This window comes from Cibotium barometz, chromosome 22, assembly GCF_041138505.1.
Source record: "Cibotium barometz isolate CiBa-2024 chromosome 22, ASM4113850v1, whole genome shotgun sequence".
Lineage (NCBI taxonomy): Eukaryota > Viridiplantae > Streptophyta > Polypodiopsida > Cyatheales > Cibotiaceae > Cibotium > Cibotium barometz.
Window position 1 is genome coordinate 36,747,497 of NC_141067.1, and position 11,528 is coordinate 36,759,024.

Consider the following 11,528-nt stretch of genomic DNA (forward strand, 5'->3'; position numbering starts at 1 on the left):
GGTATTAAAAAATACCCTTGTCTAGGAATTTCGGCTTAATAGAGTGACCCCTTTTTCTTTATAAACTTATAGTTTTTTTTTCCAAAATTCCATGAAAACCTCCCTTATGTAAGTAGATTTATGTAAAAAAGAAACCTTTAATTTTCACTATCCATGTGTTTCAAATAATTCCATAAAGCTGGTCAGTATTGAAGACATAAATATGTCCGCGGGTACATTTCTATCCTATTACCAAACTAGTGTTAAATTAAAGGGCATTTTCACTGTTTAAAAACAAATCCCGTCATGGGTGGACTACAACCCTTTTTGAGAAGATAGACTGTAGGGAAAGTAAGAAAAGCAGATATCCTTTTATGGTGGCTAGCCACTCTTGGAGGGTCATTACATTGAAGGGAGAAGGCATTGTCAAAAGAGTACTCAAACCAAAAGGTTTTTCCAAAAAAAGTACTCATGATTAATTGGCGAGAACCATTGTGTGTGTTGCTCATTTATCAACAAAAGAATGTATAATTGATTTGGCAAGAGCAATTAGCTCGGGGGGTGGGGGGGGGACTCATAAAAATGTAAGTGTAGCACGTGGGTTCAACAGAAGGGATTTTTAAAATCTGATTTTTACACATTTTTATATACAAAAGGGTACCATTTAAACAGGTTGAATAGAAAAAGGGGGTATTCACAGGTTGAATAGAAAAAGGGTACATTTTAGTCATGAAAAATTCACAGATAAGGGTGTTTTAAAGTAGGCATTGAACGCACGTGATATAGAGGGTTTACATATGGTGAACCCCCCGAGGCAATCAGAACCATTGATTTTGATGTGGATGCCCGCTTGTTGAGTGCAGATACATGATGACGATGATAAGAAGCCAAGAAGGGTCGAGTTCATAAATAGGACGTTGTGATAGGAGGGGAGGGACACTTCAACAAGGAGCCATTTTCACATGCTTGAGCTTGTGGGGTAACATGGATTTAGGTTCTATATCCATACCGGTGTGGGCCATGGCCGAAGAGGATGTTGTCTTGCTGCTAAGAGAAATGGACAACATCATGGGGAAAACTTATAATACAACGTTTCTCTTTTTTATGGGAGAGCATTGCTCCTGGCCATCAAAGACCAAACTTGTTGAGGATGGACGGCGCTGCTGCTGATGATAAGATTAAGCCTGCAAGAGGGCCCTTGCTCGGTTTGGTTTGGTTTGGTTTGGTTAGGTCACGATATCGATGGGAGAGGAGGTCTTTGCCCACTTTTGCATGATCATGGCACTCAGTCGATCAGGAGGAGCTTGCGTGCTTATTCTCTTTCTTGTGTGCCTTGTGAGTGCACGCTTGAGCTTGTGGGGCAACGTCGCGGCTGCAAGCGCTGTGTCTAGTGACATTGACCAAGGAGGAGGAGGAGGAGGACGCTCTCTCGCTGAGAATGGTGGATCTGCTGGGGAGAATATAATGCATCGTCACCTTTTCTGATGGTCGGGGGGTGTGAGGCGCGGGACTCTTGGGATTTCTATCCGGCCTCACATGGTGCTCTCGAGGTATGCTTGGGTGTCCCGAATTCTTTGCATCTATATGGGAGTACCTTGAGGTGGAGTAATGTGGCCTAGCCCGACCTCTCCTACCTACGATTAGATACAAGACGGCTTGTGGGCAAGGGATCCCGTGCCTCGGACACCCGCAAGTTATTTTCTCTCATCACTCTTGTGATCCCATTGTAATCTCGTCGCTTGTCGGCATTTGATCAATACAAGTTTTGGGTTGGAAGCCCGTTTTTGAATGATACCGTTTTCCATTGCCGGTTATACGTTTTTGGTCATAACTCTCTCATACGAACTCCGTTTTCGGAGTTCTAGTACTCAAAACGACCGGCTCGTCATCCTCTTCGAGACGAGCTATAGGTCTTGAGGTGCAGCATTCAGCAAGTGCTCGCTGTTTTCACTTTTGTCCTAGATTTTCTAGTCCCGAGCGGGAACTCGCGCCCAGAACGCGACCCGGGGTCACCGCTCCGTGACACTTGGTATCAGAGCAGAAAACGCCGCGACGCGGTGAGTTTGGTGAAGACTTATGCCAAAAGGGAAGACCACAGAAGGTGGCTACCTAGACGCGGAAGAAGCCGCGAGGATTGAGGAGGAAGCAAGGCAAGAGAGACAGGCAGAACTTGACGCCGAAGTAGCAGCTTGGATTCGGCGTGAAAGACACAATAGGCGTCTCGAGGCAAGGGCAATAGAGACTCGAGAACACCAAATGGATGATCTAAGGGATGTAGGGCCGAGTTGGCAAGATCACCAAAATGACAGGCTAGACCGGCTAGAAGGCATGTTGGCCTCCTTGGTCGATCAACTACACAAGAAGGATGGCAGCCGACCTTCGTCACCAAGACAAATGAGGTCGAGGTCCCCCCCCAGGCGACAACACAGAAGACGGCATGATAGGCGGGACTCAGAGTCATCGGATGAGGGATACGGGAAGTATAAGCTGTTACCCCCGGAAAAATATACTGGGCAACGAGATTCGCTTGTGTTGACAAGATGGATCCATGAGACAGAGGATTACCTCACCATGAACAAGGTATCTCATAAACATTGGATCCGGGTGGCCTCGCGACTGCTGGCAGGGGATGCTTACACTTGGTTTCTGGCAGGTGATGCAAAGAGGCCGTGGACAAGGTGGGATGACTTTACCAAGGACATGGCTGAATATTTCGTACCACGAAACGAAGTCTTCAAGGTACGGGATGAATGGCGTAATCTCAGACATGCAGATGGAAAGCTGCGAGACTATATCAATAAGTACAGACAACTTATGCTGCAGATTATGGATATGCATGCTACTGACAGACTACATGGGTTCTTGTTTGGGCTGCGTGATTGGACCCGCAGAGAAATTGAAAAGCAAGAGCCTGAAAATTATGAGGCAGCTCTCACCATGGCGGAACGGCTGTCAGACACTGAGAGCAGAAAGTGGCAGAATAAAAGCAATGTAACAGGAACAGGGGGATGGAATGGTGCCAAACCGCAAAATAGGAATGAGAACTCCTCCAATGAAACTCGAGGAGAAAGCTCTGGGACTAATGCAAGCGGAACAAGGTCGAGTGGATCTATCGTACCCCGAACCTATGGGAGCAACTTTGGGAATAGAAACTTTGTGCCGGGAAGGGGGGCGTCCCAATCCACCAATACAGGGACATTCACCAATACTGCTAGGCGCCCTCTACCTCCCCCAACGCGCCCATGCAGAGGGTGCGGAGGCAATCATTATGACAGTGAATGTCCTCGGCAACCTGCACAAAGTCGGATTACCACCGTTCAGGCCCAAGGGCAAGAAGAGCCTTATGAACGGATGGACAGACTCAGAATCACTGAGATTGAGGACGCAGAAACATCGTCTCGTCGAGGTGATAGCCCGCCAAGGGTAGGTGCAGTGAAAGCAGTACCAAAATGCATGGCAGCCCACTTAGCGGCAGTACAAAATGTCTATTTTGAGGCCAATGTGAATGGCCTGGAACACAACATAATGTTGGATACGGGGGCCACCCATAACTTCATCACCCCAAAATGTGCTAGAAAGCTGGGAGTGAAGGTGTGCGACTCCACCAAGTTGTCAGTGTCGTTTGCACAAGGACAGGATGACAATGTAAAGATGGCATACAATGTGCAGGTGCAGGCAGGCGCATGGAAAGCGCGATTGGATTTTATAGTTGTGCCAATGGATACTTTTGAAGTGATTGTCGGGCTCACCTGGGTCGACAAATATCTCATCGCCTTTATGGGAAAAGGTGTGAATAACATGATATTGGATATGCAGGGTACAGGAGTCAATGTGCCATGTATCCGTCCTCATTCGGGGGATAGAATCGTCAGCAAGAGCGTGGGAAGCAAACTCCAAAATACTTCGATGTGTGCAGCAAAATCAAGTAATGCCCACACAGTAACAGAGTGCCGTGGCAAAGCGCCAGAATGGTGCAGTGCAAAGCAGGCAGAGCGAGCAGCCAAGCAAGGGTGCCAAATACACTTATGCATAATGAGGGCACATGATGCACGTCCAACAAAATGCAAAATTGGTGAAGCAGAAATACACGAAGTGCTAAAGGAATTCCAAGATGTCTTGCCCGAGAAATTGCCAACCGGGTTACCGCCAAAACGATCAGTGGATCACAAAATAGAACTCTTGCCAGGACATAGCCCTCCAGCTAAAGCGCCATATAGAATGGATGCTACTAAACTCAAGGAGCTCAAGGTACAGTTGAATGAACTGACCGAGAATGGTATGGTGCGCTCTAGCAAGTCACCATATGGTGCACCTGTACTGTTTGTCACGAAGAAAGATGGGACAGCCAGGTTGTGCACCGATTACAGAGCTCTGAATAAAATTACAATTAAGAATCGATACCCCATCCCAGTAATGGAGGAACTCTTAGATCAACTGGCGGGAGCAAAGTTCTTCAGTCGGATCGATCTACGATCCGGATACCATCAGATACGCATCGCCGAAGAAGATATTGAAAAAACGGCGTTTCGCACGAGGTATGGGAGCTACGAGTGGCTGGTGTTGCCATTTGGGCTAACCAACGCCCCGGCTACCTTTTGTACGATGATGAATGATATTTTCAAAGAGTATCTGGATGAATTTCCGATCATTTATATCGATGATCTGCTCATATACAGTAAGACTTTGAGCGAGCATAAAGAACATCTAAGGAAAGTTTTTCAAACCTTACGGCACCACAAACTGTATGCTAAACCAGAGAAATGTGAATTTGCAGTTACCGAAGTTGAATTTCTGGGCTTTGTGGTCAATCAAAAGGGGGTCCAAGTAGACCCTAAGAAGATTGAAGCCGTGTTGAAATGGAATGCACCCCGAAATGTGCGGGAAGTCCGTGAGTTCGTAGGCTTCACACAATTCTGTAGAAAATTTATCAAAGATTTTAGCAAAATCGCTACTCCACTCACTGATATAACCAAAGGCATCAAGACTTTTAAGTGGACCGATACCGAAAAGGATGCTTTCGAACAAATGAAAATAGCCATGTGCAGTACCCCGGTGCTTAAGCTCCCAGAATTCAACAAAGAGTTTGAAATTCACACCGACGCATCGGACGGGGCCCTTGGAGGAGTATTACTACAAGATGGGCACCCGACCGGTGGCATATGAGTCTCGTAAGTTCAGTGATGTAGAACGCAGATGGACCACACATGAAAAGGAAATGCAAGCAGTGGTCCATTGCCTTAGAAAATGGCGTCATTATGTGCAAGACAAACATACCAAGGTTCTCACAGATAATATCTCCCTCAAGTATTTTCAGACACAACCCAAATTATCACCAAAGCAAGGCCGATGGCAAGATTTCATTGCAGAGTTTGACATTGACATTATTCACAAACCGGGAAAACAGAACTTAATGCCAGATGCCTTGAGTCATATGCCGCAGGTAAATGCAGTAAGTGTGGCAAATGGGGCACTATTGGACAAAATCAGGGATGCTCAGAAATTAGATGCAGCAATCACACGCATGGTTACAGATTTACACAATGGCACTGCAGCCGTGGGTTTATTTGAAATCAAAGATGGAATATTCTACGCTCATCAAAAGGTGTATGTACCCGACGACCCGGACCTCAAAGCCATGCTACTTTGGGAAACCCACGACTGTAAACTGGCCGGGCATGGTGGGCAAAAGCGCTCGCTCGAGCAGCTTCGACGTCATTTCTTTTGGCCCCGCATGACAGATGATGTCACCGAATATGTTCGTACATGCCCAACTTGTCAACTCGTGAAGGCACAGCGAGTCAAACCAGCAGGTTTGTTAAAAACCATGCCCGTCCCGTCAAGGCCGTGGGACATTGTGAGTATGGATTTTATTGTGGATCTCCTGGAGTCCCATGGGTACAATACCATATTTGTGGTAGTGGATTATTTCTCTAAGCAAGCCCATTTTATTCCAGCAAAACCACCGCTCACGGCCTATCAGACTGCAAAGCTGTATTTTAGTCAAGTGTTCAAATACCATGGGCTGCCAACAGCTATAGTATCAGACAGAGACAGTAGATTCATGAGCAACATGTGGAGAGAATTGTTTAAGTTAATGGATACACAATTACGCATGTCTTCAGCCTATCACCCACAAACAGATGGCCAAACAGAACGCATCAATCAAGGTATGGAGGACTACATTCGTAATTATGTGCGTGCAGATCAGAAAGATTGGGCCAATTATCTAGACATTTTAGAATTCCATTATAACAACTCTGTGCACAGTGCTACCGGGTACACGCCATTTGAATTGGCCACTAGGAAGGAAGTCATTACACCTCTCGCCATTGCCACCGGCGACGTGCATGCAGAAGATGCAGATGCAGAGGACTTTTTACAAAAATGGCAGAAAAGAATGCGTATTGCACAGCAGAATCTAGAACAGAGCAAAATCAGATATGTGAAACATGCAAATAAGAAGAGGCACGATGATGAATTTCATGAGGGAGACTTGGTCTTGGTTAGTGCACAAAACATCGCACTTCCCGCCAATCTCACACCAAAATTCAATCACCGTTTCTATGGGCCATACAAAGTGCTGAAATCTTACAATGGAGTCACCTACAAAATCGATTTGCCTGCTACCGTACACATACATAATGCATTTCATATAAGCCTTCTCAAAAGGTTTGTCCCCGACACCCGTTTTGGGCGCCATGTACCTATGCTTGCAGATGGTAACACACCCGCTGTGACACCTTTTGAACCAGAACTCATACTGAAAAAACGGTTCCGGCGGGGGATACCAGAATACTATGTGAAATGGAAACATCGTCCCATGACAGATTGCACATGGGTGCCGCATGGCAAAATTATCGAAATGGCACGTCCGTTGCTTTTGCAGTTTTACAACATGGTGCCCGTTGAGGATGATGTACCGCCCGAATAATGGCTTGAAAGGGACTTCAAGCTCTTCAAAAGGGGGGTGTATGTGAGGCGCGGGACTCTTGGGATTTCTATCCGGCCTCACATGGTGCTCTCGAGGTATGCTTGGGTGTCCCGAATTCTTTGCATCTATATGGGAGTACCTTGAGGTGGAGTAATGTGGCCTAGCCCGACCTCTCCTACCTACGATTAGATACAAGACGGCTTGTGGGCAAGGGATCCCGTGCCTCGGACACCCGCAAGTTATTTTCTCTCATCACTCTTGTGATCCCATTGTAATCTCGTCGCTTGTCGGCATTTGATCAATACAAGTTTTGGGTTGGAAGCCCGTTTTTGAATGATACCGTTTTCCATTGCCGGTTATACGTTTTTGGTCATAACTCTCTCATACGAACTCCGTTTTCGGAGTTCTAGTACTCAAAACGACCGGCTCGTCGTCCTCTTCGAGACAAGCTATAGGTCTTGAGGTGCAGCATTCAGCAAGTGCTCGCTGTTTTCACTTTTGTCCTGGATTTTCTAGTCCCGAGCGGGAACTCGCGCCCAGAACGCGACCCAGGGTCACCGCTCCGTGACAGGGGGCGCCCGCCACAGGAGACATCGCCGTCACCACAGAAGACATCGTCGTCACCACTACAGCGATTAAGAAGCCATCTGAATGACGCCGCAGAGCAGCAACCTGTTAATAAGTAATTAATAATCAAGCGGCCTCTGCCAGCTTGAAACTATAGCCATGCACCCTATCACTCCCTAAAATAAAACTTCCATAATAATTAGGCACCATGCCGCGCACACAGCCCAGCGTTGCTGCTCTAATAATATACGAAAATGGAACTTTTTTTTAACGATGTTGAAATTCTAAGGTTTTATTAGTTTTTCTCGCGAGTGAAAATTGGAGATTTTATTAATTAGTCATTGCAACCTTACAACTTAACTTGTTCCTCTAAAGCTTTAATAACCTGGGTTATTTTTCTAACCTTTACTTTTTGGTAGCTTATCACTACTACGGGCCCTTGTAAATTTATGTCTCCTAATAGATGTCTCTCCATATCTCTCTCATCGCTTGTTGTCGACGAACAATGACAACATAAATCTCATTGATTATGAATCATGCGTGTAGGCTAGGGTAATGCTCAGAATGACCACAAATCATTGTGCGTTGAGGATGGTAATGCTCAGAATGACACGTGTTATACAGGGGATTCTTTCTCGAAGGACATGAAGAGGTGCAAGACTTCGAACATAGTACAATGGGGTTCGAATTTCTGCCTCACATGTAAGTCAACGACCTCTCTCTCTCTCTCTCTCTCTCTCTCTCTCTCTCTCTCTCTCTCAACTCTCTCTCTTTCTTGAGACCTTTCAGACCTACCATGTGCTAGTCAAAAACGAACGCTGATTTCGTACCCAATGCTTGCTATTTGCGTTTTAAAATAGTCATGATGTTGCACCCACACACCAATATGAATTCCTATGAGAACAAATGTGTAATGATGCTAAGGAGGAACCGTGAGTACGTGAGATGGATAGGATCCTTGAGTTTGTGTTTATTTTCATTCTTTCATGATGGATTCCTCATATATTGTACATTTGTTGATGTGAGATATATATATATATAATGTTTACATAAACACATGTACACATGCACATTAACATGTTTACAAGCACACATGTACACATGTAGAAATACATGCACGTGCACACACACACACACACACACACACATAAAAACATACACAATGTACACACACACATAATGCAGACAAATAAAACGTATTGGTGTGGATAAACATTGCATCGTGATAGAGAAATATGCATTTTGACTAGCGGCCTCATATGAGAATGTAACCCAAAAAAAAAAGTCAATTAATACGCCCAAATATATGTATCTAAACTCCGCCTTATTATTGGAGCTTCAATTTTATAAATTAAGTGAAATTGTGTGTGTGTGTGTGGGAAAGAGAGAGAGAGAGAGAGAGAGAGAGAGATTTTCTAGAGCTTTCAAAAGAAGCTAGCCTATCAAGAATAGTTGTTACTATGTTAATATATTAGGATATAAAATGATGCTTAAGAATACTACATGTGTCTCTTTGCGACACATTTGTATTTCAAAGAGAAATTATTGATGTCAAGTATGCATTTTTAGAAAAGGACAGCTTCCTGATAAAAATGATGTTTTGTGGGGTGTGTTCAATGTCACCTGTCACCTTAAAATTTTACAAGCTTCCATTATGTTACAAGTGTCATACGCAATCCCCTATTTTCTTATATTGTGATGTTAATTATGATCATACATATGTGTTAAAGACGTTTCACCTACACACATATGTATAGCATGAGTGTATTGTTTTCATGATCATGAGTATGTTTGAGCATGTGAGTACCAATAGCGAAGAGGTCCATCCTAGATTGATAGTTTAAGGATCTTATCATGCTTAAATTTTGACAAGATCGGATACCAAATGATCTTTGACACTTGCACTTCATTCAAATCCAAGGGCACCTTATTTCTGACACCATAAGTCTATTTCTAGCGGAGGCTTAGAAATTGGCTTAATTTTCTCCATCGGATTGTCAAATATCCTAAATGTGATGAAAACTGGCCAAAATTATGCATATAGAATTTATTTAATGTGGGCTAGCCTTGGTTGAAACCATAGTTAAATCTAGGATAAGCAAATCACCCAACCAAAATATCTAGGCTTGTTGCTTTACAATTTTGTTTGCCTAATAAAAAAGAGGACTTTTGGTGCTCAATTTTAGATCAACTTTGGCACAATGTTTTATCTTTCCAATATCCACAAGCATGTTAGATTTCACATGCATCGGACAACTGGAGCATATAGTCACTCTAATAGGCCAAAAAAGAAGATTCGTTGTACATTTCAAGGCCCAAACCCCTCTCCACATTTCCATGCTTGGTAAAAATAGGGGAATCTAGTAATCAATTGACCTTGGTAAAAATAGGGGAATCTAGTAATCAATTGACCTTGTGAATTTTTGCATTCCTTCATCTAACCTTGTGCCACATGTAATCAAATTTGGGCTGATTCTAACAAGTGTAGGCATGCCAAGTTGTGTAAAAGCACCTTTCTGACATCAAATTCTAGCCAAATGCCAACCTGGGCTTGTGTATTTCAATGCTAGGTTCAATATAGGTCCATATGATGTCACATGGTTGCTCATCTTCACACATGTGTGATATTCTTTGACCTTAGCCTGTATTTTGAGCATAAGAGAGTGTCGTGCAAGTAAAAGCACCTTTGTTGTTTTTTTGGAGGCTATGGCCTATTTCGAAATAAAGATTTACGTAAGTTCTCATGTGTGGAGAGATGCCAGACACATGAGGGGGGTTGATTGCACCCTATTTTTGAGTCATTATCTCAAGCTTAGTATTTTTCTTTGTTATTCACTCAAATCTTAAATGTGTTAAATTTGTGGTCTTTTGATGAGTTATTTGGCGGCATGAATAATCTATTTTCTTGCAAGTTCCTATTTTCTCTGTCTTCCTAGAATTGGATCTGTGTCACATATGCACTATCATCCTACAATGCCTCATTAGCACCACCAACATCATAGGCTTGGAGATATTATAGTTACAAACTACCATAGTTATGTAGTAATAGGATCTCACCTACCACCAACCAAGCTTAAAGGTCTATATATACCTAATGTAACTCGTTGTGATTAGAGTAAGTAATACAAGGATAGAAAGGAATATTAAGGGCTGATCTACAAGCCACTTAGGTATTGAGGGATTTAGTTAATTCTCCTATTTGTCAAGTTCATCTGATTTATTTGAAGTTGTAGTGCACAAGCATTAATCTTTCATAATACAAGCATTTTCTTGATATGCATGAATAAAGAGCTATATCGATAATTAGATCACTCTATGCAAGCATAGATCTCATAGAGAGATCTATATGTATGCATAGAGAGCTATATCTATGTATAGAGCCTATAGAAAGCCCTATGCATGTATAGAGAGCTATATCCATGCATAGAGCACCCTATGCATTTATAGAGAGCCCTATGTATGCATTTATAGAGAGCCCTATGTATGCATAAAGAGCTATATCTATGAGCTCTATGCATGTATAGAGGGCTATATCCACACATAGAGAGATCTCTCTATGCATGTATAGAGGGCTATATCCACGCATAGAGAGATCTAGGCATGTATAGAGAGTTATATCCATGCATAGAGCACTCTATACATGTGATACCCTTACCCCTTTTTTTATACATTAATATGGTAGCATAAATCACACTAAGCATAGAGCACCTCACTTGAGGCCTCATATCACAGTATCGTGACACTTAGCTATTATGTCACCTCCCCTTAGTTTCAATGAAATAATCTTGTTAAGTAAAGTTGAATTATTCCTCCATGTATTTTCCCTCCATAATTCTCACTAGAAGGTAACATCCCATTGACTTTGTGAGTCTCAATAAGATGTTCTAACTCCTTGGTGAAGGTGATTCCTCTATCTGACCGTTGGTCTAGACTACTTATTCTTATTTGTGAAATATAATTTGGTCTCATTTTGGAAAATACCCACAAAGTCGGGTATCCCTTACCACTCACTTTCTAGAGTTTTATCCTTTTTCTACTCGGACCAGCTTTA

The 11,528-nt window shown here is 43.2% G+C and overlaps 1 protein-coding gene across 1 annotated transcript; it reads left to right on the forward strand.

Moving 5' to 3' along the window:
* The first annotated feature begins 2,055 nt into the window (after positions 1 to 2,055).
* LOC147626571 (uncharacterized) lies at positions 2,056 to 5,142 on the forward strand. The gene has a single exon (XM_086816834.1). It carries the CDS (start codon positions 2,056 to 2,058, stop codon positions 5,140 to 5,142), a length of 3,087 nt encoding a protein of 1,028 aa, XP_086672960.1.
* Positions 5,143 to 11,528: the final 6,386 nt, after the last annotated feature.